Source organism: Cyprinodon tularosa, unplaced genomic scaffold (genome assembly GCF_016077235.1).
Source record: "Cyprinodon tularosa strain WSP-4 unplaced genomic scaffold, ASM1607723v1 ctg81, whole genome shotgun sequence".
NCBI lineage: Eukaryota > Metazoa > Chordata > Actinopteri > Cyprinodontiformes > Cyprinodontidae > Cyprinodon > Cyprinodon tularosa.
This window is the reverse complement of record NW_024039574.1, coordinates 369,154-383,781: the sequence shown is the minus strand read 5'-3', so window position 1 is coordinate 383,781 and position 14,628 is coordinate 369,154. Positions and strand designations below refer to the sequence as shown.

Sequence of the window (14,628 nt, the reverse complement as noted above, 5' to 3'; positions counted from 1 at the left end):
CTTTCTTGATGTAGTGATGTTTGTTTCTCCAGTTGAGGTTAAAGTTTAATTTATTAATTTCCTTGATAATTTTTTTTGGTATGGATAATGAGTATGCGGGGTAAATAAATCTTGATAAAGTCTCCATTTTGGTTAATAGGGTTCTACCAAAAAGAGTTAGGTCTCTCTGCAACCAGTTTTTAAGTATCTGTTTACATTTGTTTAAATTATGTTCAATGTTTAGTTTGACTTTACAACTTTCAGTTTTTGTTACCCAAATTCCCAGGTATTTGACCTCCAGTTTGACCTTTATGTTGTACAATGATGAATGTCAACATTCATTGATGCTCATTAATTCACATTTTTCTAAATTTAAATTCAACCCTGAAGCTTTGGGAAATACATATACTGTTTGGTTTGGCCATAGGGATTTGATTTTCATTTTTTAAAACAGAGTGGTGTCATCTGCTGGTTGACTTATGATGATTGTCTGATCTCTAATTTGCAAGCCTTGGATGAACAGGAGAGGTGACACACTACATCCTGGCCTAATCCCTCTCTTTATGGTCATTCTTGGACATGTCCCTTCACTTAAGGACAAAACTATTTATGTCTGTGTACAACATCTTGATAATATCCAAAAACTTTTCACCAAAGCCAAAATGTTTAAATGTTTCAAGAATAAAAACAGAATAAAACCATCACCATCAATCAAATGGGCATATTCAATTAGATCCAGAACTAGACAAATATTGTTATGGATTGTTCTACCTTTTAAAAAACAGATTGAGTAGAACTAATTATATCTGATATACCCACCTTTAATCTAGCTGCAAGAACATTAGTAAATATTTTATAATCTGCATTGAGAAGAGTGATTGGTCTTAGATTATTCAGGTGATCGGATAATGTCTTGTCGGTAGCTTTCTGACTAGTTGATGACGTCGTATCTTAGAAACAGTGACCATGTTGATCTAAGATCGGACAACCATGATGAAGTTGGTTTGAAGTTGGTTATTGGATATTCAAACTCTGCTCCCTCCTCCCACACGTGGTGGTGCATTTAGGGACTGTCTACAAAATTTTGAACCAAGCACTCTTGAGAAACAAAAATCAATAAAGTCCTCATCTTATGACCAGCTAAGACAAAACTAATATAAAATCATGCGAAAAGATAAATTACGTAAGGCACACTTGGTTTTATGCAATTTTAAGCTATTTAGAATTTTTAAAGACAAAAGTTGGGACTTTTCTTCAATTACTTCCAGGTAATTTGATCCACCGGCTCAAATTCTTCGTGAAATTCTTTCACTACATTAGACTGATGAGGCACCCTCATTTTTATTCCATTTTAAGCCTTTGTACATAAAACAAAATTTTTATTACAAAAGTAATTGACATTTCTTCAATAGCTTTCAGGTCATGTGACCCACTGACTCCAAAAGCTATGTCAAATGGTTCCACTACTTTAGCCAGATGGGGCACACTCATTTTATTTTAGGAATAACAATGTGTGTGCCTTATCAGCCTAAATTAGTAGAACAATTCAAAAAACCAGATCATTGAGAAGAAGTAAAACCAAACGATAAACTGTGCAAAGGATGTAATAGCCATTTAGTGCAAATCACATTACAAACATTCATTTTAATGCTGCCAGAAAACAGTGACAGAATTGTTCTTATAAACTCCTGCTAAAAGCATTGTTTCTTTACAGTACAAGTTAAAAAGCAGGTAGACCTAGTTTTACATGTTAAACCCATATTTAATTGTAATATGTAAAAACACTCACAAAAACAAAGCCATTGAGAAATAAACCTATTTAAATTTGGGTAACAGCAAAAATGACCAGTCACAGTCATATACACAATGCATTAACTGGAAATACTTCCTCAGCTTGAATTTCCTCAAGAGGTGAAACTGCAAAACTTTACCCAGATGTACACAATATGGTGTTCTTAAGTTTAAACATCATGTCTAGCCAGCGATATCAAAGCAGTAAGACATAACATATTTAGATAGTTTGCAGTGAATTTTTATATGATCAGTTTTATATGATCAATTATTTTCTTTGTATTTTCCAACAATAGAAAAGAAAGAAAAGAAGGAAAACTAAGGGATTTTTATGGCCTGAATACAGTTGTCCAACAGACAGTTCCTGACACTTTTCACGAGGAAAGTAAGATTTAATGATCTCACAGTGGAGAAATTCACCTGTCACATCAGCTCAATAGTCAAAAGAAGGTGCCAAAAGGAGAAAAATGTGCAGGGGTATATACAGTGCATCCTCATATATACAGTGGATCGAAAAAAAAAAGGCATGAGGCAGAGAGTTATGTACATTTAAGGTGACTTATACACAAGTAAGCGATGCGAGAAGCCAGCTGTTCCCATATGACTGTATTCAAGCATATGATGAAGTTAAGTGACTGGAAATAATGTGGAAATAAAATGCTAAAGCTGAAGAAGTAAAAACAAAAGCAAAGCTGGTCCACAGACAGAAACAGGTTAAAGACCCTTGTCTTATGAGCCTTGTCCAAATTGCCACTTTGGTTTGTTTTGTTTGGGGTTGTGTTGTTTAGTTTGGTATGGGTGGCTTTCTTTTACAGAAGTGCAGCAAATGCGGCCATGTTGTTAACAGCAAGGCAGCACAGAAAAAGTTCATGTGACAAAATGTCTATGAGACACATGCAAACATAGCAATCGAGGATATGGAAACATGGCTAGGTTGGTTCACTGGCAAGAAATGTTGACAGTGAATAAAAAGACTAGAGAGAATAGAAAGGGAGTTAGAGTCAATGGAGATGACCAAGACGAGTCTTATAGAAATAACGTGACAATCAAAGAAAGTGTAGAGGGAAATCTAAGGAGCCGTGGTGCATAATTGGATGAAGGAAAAGAAGATTATTGCTCTCCAAAATGTAATGGTAAGTTAATGTGTACATCCAGTGTTGGACCTCTGCAAAGTTTCGTTTAAATTTCCTCTTACACTACAAATCCCAGCAATGTGTGCACCTCTGTGTTGGACTACATTACTTATTATGGGGCTTCCAACTTCATTCAGTCCTAAGCTCTGTAGTCTGCGTGGTTGCTGTGTGGGTGTGTTTTTTTTTTTCAATATAATGTGTCTGATTCTAGTTCTGGAGTTGTTCTTGTTAGGCAAGCAGTGACCCCATAGTCAGTTAGTCAATTGGAGACAGGCTGCTTACTGATGTGATGTTTTCAGGTTAACTTGCTGCACTTGGAACCACAAGGAAGCAGTCATTAAATAAAGTAGCGATTACATTGGGGGGACCAAAAATGTCCCTTTTCCTGTAGTACCAACTCAGAGCAATTCACTTTCTCAGCTTTTTCATAAGTAACTGTTACATAGATCTGTTATTATCTTTAGTGCCTGTTCACCTCTCCAACTGTCCAAAGTTGCACTGTAAATGCACCGTCAGAAGATTGGTTAGGGGGTGGTGTCCCAATATTATATTGGAATGCAGAGCTGTATTTCTATTGAAGATCCCTCCCCCACTCATTTTCCATTACAATGCCTAATTGTAATGGAAAATGAAGCAATCTGCAGCGAACTGACTCGAATTGTCCCAACCTGAATGGATAAGTTATCAAAGCACAAGTATCTTGTACTAAACTGAAGCTACAAGAGTTAATGCCAATGGAAAACAGGGGCTGATGGGCGGGGTTTCAGGGGTCATCCTGTTAAGCCACGCCTGACGTCTTACCAGCGTTAAGGAGAATACAGGTGCTGGTCATAAAATTAGAATATCATGAAAAAGTAGATTGATTTCAGTAATTCCATTTAAAAAGTGAAACTTGTATATTATATTCATACATTACATACAAACTCATATATTTCAGATGTTTATTTTGTTTAATTTTGATGATTACAAATGACAACAAATGAAAATCTCAAATTCATCATATCAGAAAATTAGAATATTGTGAAAAGGTTCAAAATTGATGGCCCCTGGTGCCACACTCTAATCAGCTAATTAACTCAAACCACCTGCAAAAGCCTTTAAATGGTCTTTCAGTCTAGTTCTATAGGCTACACAATCATGGGGAAGACTGCTGACTTGACAGTTGTCCAAAAGACGACCATCGACACCTTGCACAAGGAGGGCAAGACACAAAAGGTCATCGCTGAAGAGGCTGGCTGTTCACAGAGCTCAGTGTCCAAGCACATTAATAGAGAGGCGAAGGGAAGGAAAAGATGTGGTCGAAAAAAGTGTACAAGCAAGAGAGATAACCGCACCCTGGAGAGGATTGTGAAACAAAACCCATTCAAAAATGTGGGGGAGATTCACAAAGAGTGGACTGCAGCTGGAGTGAGTGCTTCAAGAACCACCACACACAGACGTATGAAAGACATGGGTTTCTGCTGTCGCATTCCTTGTGTCAAGCCACTCTTGAACCACAGACAGCGTCAGAAGCGTCTTGCCTGGGCTAAAGAGAAACAGGACTGGACTGCTGGTGAGTGGTCCAAAGTCATGTTCTCTGATGAAAGTAAATTTTGCATTTCCTTTGGAAATCAAGGTCCCAGAGTCTGGAGGAAAAGAAGAGAGGCACTTCATCCACGTTGCTTGAAGTCCAGTGTAAGGTTTCCACAGTCAGTGATGGTTTGGGGTGCCATGTCATCTGCTGGTGTTGGTCCATTGTGTTTTCTGAGGTCCAGGGTCAACGCAGCCACATACCAGGAAGTTTTAGAGCACTTCATGCTTCCTGCAGCTGACCAACTTTTTGGAGATGCAGATTTCATTTTCCAACAGGACTTGGCACCTGCACACAGTGCCAAAGCTACCAGTACCTGGTTGAAGGACCATGGTATCCCTGTTCTTAATTGGCCAGCAAACTCTCCTGACCTTAACCCCATAGAAAATCTATGGGGTATTGTGAAGAAGAAGATGCAATACACCAGACCCAACAATTCAGAAGAGCTAAAAGCCACTATTAGAGCAACCTGGGCTATCATAACACCTGAGCAGTGCCACAGACTGATCGACTCCATGCCACGCCGCATTGCTGCAGTAATACAGGCCAAAGGAGGCCCAACTAAATACTGAGTGCTGTACATGCTCATACTTTTCATGTTCATACTTTTCAGTTGGCCAACATTTCTATAAATCCTTTGTTTTTATTGGTCTTCAGTAATATTCTAATTTTCTGATATGATGAATTTGAGATTTTCATTTGTTGTCATTTGTAATCATCAAAATTAAACAAAATAAACATCTGAAATATATGAGTTTGTATGTAATGTATGAATATAATATACAAGTTTCACTTTTTAAATGGAATTACTGAAATCAATCTACTTTTTCATGATATTCTAATTTTATGACCAGCACCTGTAGTTCTGAACTTGTGTTTTTCATTTGCAATCCAGGTGCCAATGTCTACTAGAAGTATAGTCTGTTGGACGATTACTAGGGGCCGAGAGCCAAATTTCAACAGGCAGTGAAGATTTGAGTTACCATGCCATCTGCTGGTGTTAGTCCAGTCGACACAGACATCAGCCAGGAAACTTTACAGCAGGTTACATGGACTCACCTTTCAGTGGGCTGGAATTTGTATTGAAATTCCTTTACTGGCCTTATTCATCATTTAAACCTTTTCTTTGATAAACTGGATCTTAGTTTTTTATTATCTGTAAGTCATAACCTGTAACAATACATTTTTAAAAAATTTCATAGAGATGCATCTGTTAAGATTCTTGTGTACGATTCCTTATATCTGTCTGGTGTAACTTGTAAAAACAGTAAAATAAAGAACTGTGAATAGATACATCAGTACAATATCAGGAAAAAAGGAGAATGCAGTAGATGGATCAGCAGTATTATTGATTGTTCTGTTCTGTGACATTCTGGCATCAAGGGGAGGAAAGACAAGCATATTTTTTTTTTATTATCAGGAAAATATCAGACAACAAACCTTCCAAACCTTCTTTTAAAACTGATTAGCATACTCTTTAGAATGTATTAATAAGATAGGAAAATAATTTAGCTGGTTGACTGTACGGTCCACAGACTGCAGTTGGTTTATTACAGCAGATACTCTGAAGTCATAAAAATGTACTCAGTCGTTTTTTTCTTTCTAAGGCAGCCTTCAGTTTGCGTTGTTTTTACATGTACAAGACTGATTTGTATGATCCTTTTTCTATGATGAAGAATCGTCCATTTTCCTCAAAACTGTGATTAGTACTTCCTTTTGCTATACATACAGTACATACAATTTTATTTCATATATAAAATAACAAAAAGGATCCATAAATTCAAAACATTGAGATAAAATACTGATCCCCCATAGTTGTGCTTTACATGCGACTGAAACAATCTTCAATCTCACATTTCCACCAAGATCTCTGTACTGATCATTGTCTGTGCACGTTACAGTAAGCATTGCAGTATAAAATGGCTTTTACTATATGCTTCTTAATAGCAAAGGACTTCAATAACATTACTGAGATGGGGCATCTCTTTACTTCATAAAAGAATGTGATAATTCAAGTGTTGTATGATAGAAATGTGCCAAAGTGTCCCAGCATAGCGAGAAAGTCACTATAAGAACAATGAAATACAGCAAACAAGCTTTGTAGGCCTCTGCTGGTAATTCACATCAACGTCCTCAAGGCTGAGTTAACCAAAAGTGCAGTTCATCGAAGTAAGCGTTCTTTTTTCACAGAAACCAGTTGTTAGGACACTGGTATCGAGCTGCTTAAAAAAGAGGTTTACTTCACCACATTAAAATTTTGCTTTTGTTGACATGCTAAACTGCAACATGTCCTCTAGTTCTCATTCAAAAATAGGGTTTTTCATGTTTACATACTTCTAATTTAACTATTGTCTTTTCTCTGTTCCTGCTCTTAATGATTTGTCCTTCTGCCAAATTCTATGACAAAACAGTTAATTCTACTTGTTTCAAAAACATCATTTGAAAACATTGGCCATAGCACAAACACATAAAACACTTCTACATTTTCTTTTTAGGAAACGGGGAAACACTTCAGCATCAGAAATTGTAACCCATGTAAGTCCTCCTCTGTTCTACCATAGACGTCTTCCAGTGTAGTTAATGGGTGCTGTAGGCATCTACAACAGATAAAGGAACATTCAGGAATAGCAGATACATATTTGCCGATCTTTTGATATCAATCACTTGTGTCTGTCAACACTTACCGTCCCACCGTTCATGACCAAAGCCATCTCAGTTGGTTGGTAAACATGGCCCCTGAAGGCGATGCCTGGGCGCATGCTGCCATGGCTGCTGTGGTATGTTCCACTTCGGACAGCTTTAAAAAAATTAAGACAAAACATAGAAAAATTTTACAAGTGCAACAGAATGCAAATCATTTTTCTTAGTCCCCTAAAATACAACCCAGCTGGGGACCCACATGTACTACTGTGCTTGAATAAACTTGATTTGAACATGCGGGTAAATGGCGTTGACAAGCCAAGGAGGTAATCATCCTCTTAACTCAGCTCAGTTTTGGAAGTCACTGGACACTGGCTCTTAAGGACCTTAATTAAATTAAAACTTGATGCATTTTTCTCTTCTCAATCAACCTCACATGAGGAACTTGACCTACATGACCAACTCCCTAAGGGAGGGAGTTGCTTTAGGGAAACACTATGGGGATGAACAATATTCCCATTCCTGTTTCTTACTAAACATAACAGCAAGTTTGATTATCTTTCCAGGAAAGTATTTTAAGAAAGTTTTAATGAAGTTTTAGGGTGAAAAAACTTTAATTTTGGCAATTAGTGACACAAAAAAAAGGTTAAAATTGCAGAGCTTATGTCGTATCTTCTCTGACTGACCCAGTTTACTGTTACCATTTTTAAAATAGAAAGTATTTATGGATCAGTGCTTCAATGGTTCTTTTGTGTTTTTGCCGCTGACTTTTTGAACATCCCGTCGGCCTCACCCTGGTTCTGCTGGAGGTTTCTTCCTGTTAAATGGGAGTTTTTTTCTCTCCATTGCAGCTGCACGGATGCTCAGTGTGACCGATAACTGCAGATTTAATGAACAACCGCATACTTATCCAGGAGGATTGAATCCTGCAATCAATTACTCGATGCAGTAGGCTGGGTTTTCCCTAGATAAAATACTTAAATCTGTCTTTCAAAATTAATTGAAATTCAATGTACCGGTAATCTCAAGTCACTTTCTAGAGACTATTTAGTTATCTAATTCTCTTTAAAAAATAGAAGATGGCATGATACCTTATAAAGAAATTATTTCATTTAATAGAATTTATTTTCAATGAACTGCCTGTGGACTACATGATGGTTCCTTGCAGAAAGAAGGTTGTCTGTTTGATTCGAGGCCCAGGGCCTGTCTGCATGGAGTTGGCATGTTCTCCCCATGCATGCTTGGGTTCTACTCTCATTCAAGACATGATTTAAATACTTTTAAGAAATAATGGTTAAAGACTCAAAGCTTGATTTATTCTGCTGTAGGATTGGTCCTAATCCTGAATTTATAATGTCAATATATTTGTCAAGTTATTTTATTTTATTAAGAGAAAACATACATTTGATAAAAAGGTTGTATATTTGTTTGTTTGTATGTATGTTTGTTTGTATTAGAGGTTGTTGAGATTAAAATTCAGTTTTTCAAGAGAGACCTGGACGCAAACACATACCGCAGACATCAAAAAACGCTCAAGATACAATCTTGTTTATAAAATAAAAAAATTAAATGAAATAATGTAAAACATTAATTGTTTATAAATTGGCTCAAAAACAGAGATTAGTCCTTCAGCTTCTTCTGCAGTTGATTCAAAGGGTATGATTCCGAGGGGGGCTGCAAACTAGAAGGCTCTTTTACCATGATCAGTGCAACCTTACTTACAATTAGTGAAATTGACTAATTTTGATACAGAGAGTAACTGCTTGAATAATTTCTCTTAAAAATGGACAGGACTTCAGAGAGAAATAAATCAGATTGAGATTGCTTTGTAAAGAAAATAATACCAGTGACAGAGTCTGTGGATGGATATAGTAATCCATCCAACATGGGTATACAGAAGTCAGTGGTGAGTGAAGGCCCCCAGAACTTCAAGACCTCACAAAATCCAACATATACAACCAGTGGGAATATGCACGCATATACATTTTACCACCATTGTCCAAACTGGGCAGAAATGGTACAAACAATCCACCTCCTCGCTTCAAAAGACAAACAAGGTTGAATAAAAAAAATAATAAATCCCAACTTCTATAACAATAATAAAACCTATATATTTATAGAAATGAGAAAGCTTTAATCTGAATAAAAATGATGGAATCAGGCAAAGAAAGACTTATTGTTCCTGATGACAACTTTACTCCTTTACTAACACTAAATCCCAGTTAAGCACTACATGACCAAAACATACAAAATATAACACATGTAAGAAGTAATTTTTATTGGATATCATCAAAACTGTAAAATCACCCCCCCACACACACACAAAAAAAACCCTGATAGGTTGTGAAAGTCAGTAGAAAAATCTTAACTAACAAAGGTATTTTTTTGCAAAATGCCTAATGTTTCTCTTAGTATTTCTATGTGTAGGAAAAATAAAACAAAACAAAATGAAAGAAATGAAAAACCATGCAACATGGATTTTCACATTTTTTAGTTTAGTAATGAAATATTGACCCCTTGCTCCAGGAAGACCACACAGACCAACAGTATATAATTTAACCACAATCCTTTTTCAAAGGTAAGTGAGCCACTTAAGGTCCTTGGCTCATGTTGAAAGCCATCTTATTTTATTAGCATCTGGTCTTGCTAAAAACGTTTTTTTTTTTTGCACCTTTGACCTTGCATGTGAAATGTTAATTTTATTATAACAAAACTAACAACAGGAGAGACTCACCTTAGCATTATTTTTTCAGATATCCCTATAAAGTACCTACAGCTTTTTCCAAGCAAAAATGACTACCAACACCATAATAGCAAGAAATATAGTTATTTAATTAATTTGACAAATTGAAATTATAATAATATAATTATAGCTGTATTAATGTAAGCATCCAGCTCTCATCTATGACCTATAAGTTTTTCTGTTTGTCATTTAAGACAACAGCTTCACTGGACATTTTTCCTTTATATTTGCTTTTTTAAAAGACATGTTACATTTAAATTTAACAAATAAAAGCAGAATGCATCTTAGTATGACTGCCTGTTGGATGGCATGCAGGGCTCATGACCACTATTTCAGACTCTGCTTCTGACTCACTGAGAAGCATTTCAGAACTGTGCATAAGAACAGCTTCATCAGAAATGCTACGGCATTTAAACGCTATACAAGTGAAAAGAGATAACAGGAGGAAACAACGTTAACCGCTGAATCTGTTTTGAGGTAGGTGACGTGGAGCCTTGCTAAAGTCTTGTTATTTTTCTGTGATATTAATTCCCTGTGTGCCTGAAACGACTGCTCACTGTTATTTGACAAAGCCTACAGCTACAGCGGTTACCAGGGCAACACAGATATTTTGTGTAATTATTGTAACAAAAGGAAGTGTTTTCAGCGGCGTTGAGCTGTTGAGTCAGGGATCTGTTTTCACAAAGTTAAAACATTCATGATTAGAAAAAATTTTTTTTTACATACCTTTATTGTTTTGTTTGTTTTGCTTTAAGGTTAATCAAAAATGTGGGAGGAAGTACAAAAAGGTAATGGTGATAGGTTTGACAATAAGTTTTTCTGTTTTGCAAGTCAGATTGAATTATTAAAAAATTACAAAGTGCATTCATTAATTACAAAAACAGTTATATATGTTAAATCTCTCCAAAATCATCAAAAAAATAAATGGGTCAAAGCGTGTAAAGTAAATCCTAAATACTAAAACAACCATAAATCTTCTGACATCAAGTTTTGGCTAGATTTTTTTGTTGTTGCTAATTAACAAAAACATTTTCTTACTCTAAAATGTGACATGGCCATTGTATGCTTGATTGTACCTTCTTACTGTGACTAATCAATATTAACTATACAGTATACACTGTATACCACCACCTTAAATTTTTTTCAATGCTTACCTTTATTTTTTAATTATAACAGATCAACTAATCTGGTAAGCTGCATTCAGAAAACTGCAGTGAGCAGTAGAAGTGGAATGACTCATATTTTTACCTCCATATTGCTGGTAGATATTCATACATTTCATGAGATGTAATCGGACTTTTGGTTTAATACAGCATGTACTTATCCTTGCACCCCTTGCCCCCATCAGAGCGACCCTGCAAGAATAAGCAGTTACCGCAATAGATAGATGGATTTAAAATGTCTTTTCAAATACAGCATAGGGAGTCTAGCTTGAACTGTCAAGTCATGCAACTTCTGCAAAATTTGAATGATCATACAAATCCTTTTTACCCTGAAAATTAATATTTTATCCACAAAAAATGTCTTTTGAATATCATTGGTCTTTTTTTAATCAAAAATAATTTATGGTTTTAATATTCTCTCAATAACACTAATTGAATAGACTCTGGATTGGAAATTTGACAGAAATTAAAATTTGTTATTCAACTGGGTGCTACCAGGCTGTGCGCAAGCCAGTCATTGGTTCATTCATTTACGTAGATAGGTGGAAACAAATATGAAATTACGTCCTTCAGAACTAGGAGTGTTAGCCACTGAAGCAGTTACTGTTGGAAAATATATAGTTTCACATATAAAAAGAAGCACGTAAAGCAAGGAGCACATACAAGACTTACTTGCGCTGTGCTCTTCCATTGAAAAGGCTTGGTTTTCTTGAAAAGACTGGTGAGAATGCGTAGGGTGTTCTTCTCCGTAATGAGGAGCAGGCGATGCACGACTAGTGTCAAAAAAATCTTGTGTGTCAGATTGTGTTGGGCTCTGGAGACACAGGTGGGCCTCTGGAATAGCGTGGAACAGCAGCAGGATCCAGCCCTGAATCACCAAGGCGACAGCCAATGCAGGCTCATCCAATACTTTTGAATCTTTGTTTCCTCCTCTTTCCCTGCTCCCTTTTCCTCTCAGCACCTGGCTGCCATAAAGATAAAACCCCAGCCAGGCCACCCAAAGCAATGCGGAAGCCAGACTGGACAGAAAGACCCAGACGGCATTACATTTCCATCTTCGCTTTTCGTGTTCTCCTTCTCTGTCTTCTTCTCTGCTGTCTCCTCCATCTTCTCCAAATTCTCCTCCACACAGCACCACTCCGAGAGAGAGGCCCATGGCAATGAGGAGCAGGCCTAGAGTGTAACTACACATCAGAGCAAAGTCTAAAGGAGGGTACTCACATGCTGGGTGACCCTCTCTGACCACAGTCAACAGAACCCATTCAGCAGAGATAATCCCCTGAACTAAAGCCAATGCCAGTCCAAGCGCTGCCAGTGTGCTCCCAGATGGACTTGATTTTCCAGCCACCAGCCTCCTGAGCCTCACTCCTTGCACGAGTAAACAGGAGAAGCAGAGAGCAAAGAGGGGTCCCCAGAAGGCCCTGCGAACCACACAGAGGACCTGGGTCTTCCCCACCAGGAAAGCCAAAGAGATAGTGAAGATTCCTAGAAGAGTCCCCAAGAGCAGGAGCAGAGGACCAAGACCAGACCTTCGGGCTGGGTCAGAAACCACACGCATCTTGACGATCATTAGCACTGCAAGAACCAAAGAAGCGAGGCCACCACAGCAGGCCACTGCCTCCAGTACGACACCCCAGACTGCCTCCAGGTCGCAGAGCACTCTGTAGGTGGGTTCTATGCCCACGCTGCATCCCCGGGGAGGAGGAGGAGTAGGCTGGGATGAGCCGCAACTGATCAAAGTCAGGAGGAAGATGGCAATAGGGTTGACAGCCATCTTGGTGACAAACAGGAAAGACAGGCAAAGAGAGGCACAGGTACAGTTAGGTATGCAAAAAGGCGTCTAATCCATACAGGTCTTTATGGCATGATGTTGATGAACATAAGTACATCAGTTGTTCATGGATCCTCATGATATGACAAAATGGTAAAAACAGCTAATTATGTACTGAGTCAATAAGCCTGTTGTGTGATGTTTTTCATCTATGAGAGACATACTTTCTCTTAGACACACAAACACACACTGCATAGAATAGAACTGCTTTTAGCACTGAGCAATAGTTTCCATGGAAATGGGAAACAGCGTGGGCAGGCTACGTTGCCACTGCTTTTCAGGGGTTGAGTTCAGTACCCAAAAGCACAGAACAACAAAACATTCTCCCCCCACACATTCATACACGTCCCGACATGCCTAATGTAAACACATGAATGCATACAGAACAATTGCAACCCCCCCACACACGCTATATGGTGTCTGAAAGCTTTAAAGGTGGATGTTTGTATAAAATGAAGGCAACAAAATTTTATAGAAAAACAGTAAAACTCACCTCAGATGAATTCCTGACTTGATTTCTTGGTTACTTATAATGTAGATGTTTCAACATCTCCCATGTAACATTTCTGGACATGACTTAAATCATATTTTCAGAATTTTTCCTTAACGAAGTCCTCAAGGCAGCAAGAACAAAGCAGTTTCCATGTTCTCGCTGTCTTTCCTCTCAACTCTGATTGCTCAAAAGTATGAGGCAGCACCTTATGAAAGACCACCAATGGCTTGCTAATGTAGTGCCTTGTCCAGCTGCTCTGAGAAAAAGAAGCCAGGATTATGATGCATGCCTCGAGACTTCACACACCCACACGGTCAAATATATCAGCCTCTTTCGCTCCTTTCTCTCTAACTCCCTCTGTCCTCATCTTTCCGTTTGTGCAGTCTGCATGTCTGAGTTGCTCTCTCTCTCTCAGCTTCACGCTGAATCTGCGGAGGTGTCAACAGAGAGAGATGCAGTCCCAGCTTACTTCTACTCGCCCACACTTGGGCAGCATGATTAGCCACTGCACCTGTCTAACCAGGAAGAAGAGAGGAAATAAGATCAGTATATGAACGTGGCAGTTCTAAGCCTGTCCAGCATTAATCACTTTGTGTGCATATTCTGGTGTTATTTCACGCCATCACACTCCCACATCTTCGCCTTGCCTTATCCATCTAAACTACGGGGATATCGGCTGTCAAATGATGAACTGATTACAAAAAGCTGTGTTCTGACCTACAGTTTTGATAAGGAAACAAAGATGGGATGTATGCTGCAGAAAACAGGTGTTTTTATTGAGGACAAGCAGCTCAGATCAGTCACTCTAAACACAGGTGACTATCTTAGTAGTGTAGCATAACACCTTAGAAAACATGATTCAGTCAAGTTTATTTAGAGAGGCCTAATCTCCAACCCCTACGTATTGGTTAAAGAAGGATAGAGCACAAGGAAGGTCAGATAAGGTTCATTCATCAAAAAAATTGGCTTGTGATACTTTTGTGACCATCTCGAAGGTAGGGAAGTAAGTCTCTCCCTCCAGTAAAGTGAAATTAGTATGCCTAGCAAGACAATTTATCCCACACTTAGAGACCAAAAAACTTGCAAAAAGGTATAGGTATATGCTCTTTTAAGGTGTAAAAAGTAACTAAAATCGAAAAGTTAAAATACCAGAGCACTGTGCTCACTCTGCTCTTCATTTGTACAGCGGCTATGTGCCTTTTTAAAGGCGGTTGCTTATCCAAACAGGAATTCACATAGACACAGGGCAGCAAGTCATTTAATTTATTTATACAGTTAAAACAAT

General features: G+C 37.9%; 1 protein-coding gene across 1 annotated transcript; it reads right to left on the bottom strand.

The window, feature by feature from the left end:
• Window positions 1-6,835: 6,835 nt before the first annotated feature.
• On the bottom strand, window positions 6,836-14,410 carry gprc5bb (G protein-coupled receptor, class C, group 5, member Bb). The gene is made up of 4 exons (XM_038271840.1): window positions 13,344-14,410; window positions 11,692-12,793; window positions 7,158-7,270; window positions 6,836-7,070 (listed from the first exon to the last, which is right to left on the bottom strand). The coding sequence occupies exons 2-4, from the start codon at window positions 12,791-12,793 to the stop codon at window positions 7,026-7,028; spliced, it is 1,260 nt and encodes a 419-aa protein (XP_038127768.1). The 5' UTR covers window positions 13,344-14,410; the 3' UTR covers window positions 6,836-7,025.
• Between the last annotated feature and the right edge of the window lie 218 nt (window positions 14,411-14,628).

Coding starts and splice junctions, on each gene's coding strand:
- gprc5bb (XM_038271840.1), bottom strand. CDS start 12,793: ATGGCTGTCAACCCTATTGCCATCTTCCTCCTGACTTTGATCAGTTGC. Junction 7,271..11,691: donor AATGGAAGAGCACAGCGCAA/GTAAGTCTTGTA, acceptor ATTTTTTTAAAG/CTGTCCGAAGTGGAACATAC. Junction 7,071..7,157: donor TGGTCATGAACGGTGGGACG/GTAAGTGTTGAC, acceptor TATCTGTTGTAG/ATGCCTACAGCACCCATTAA.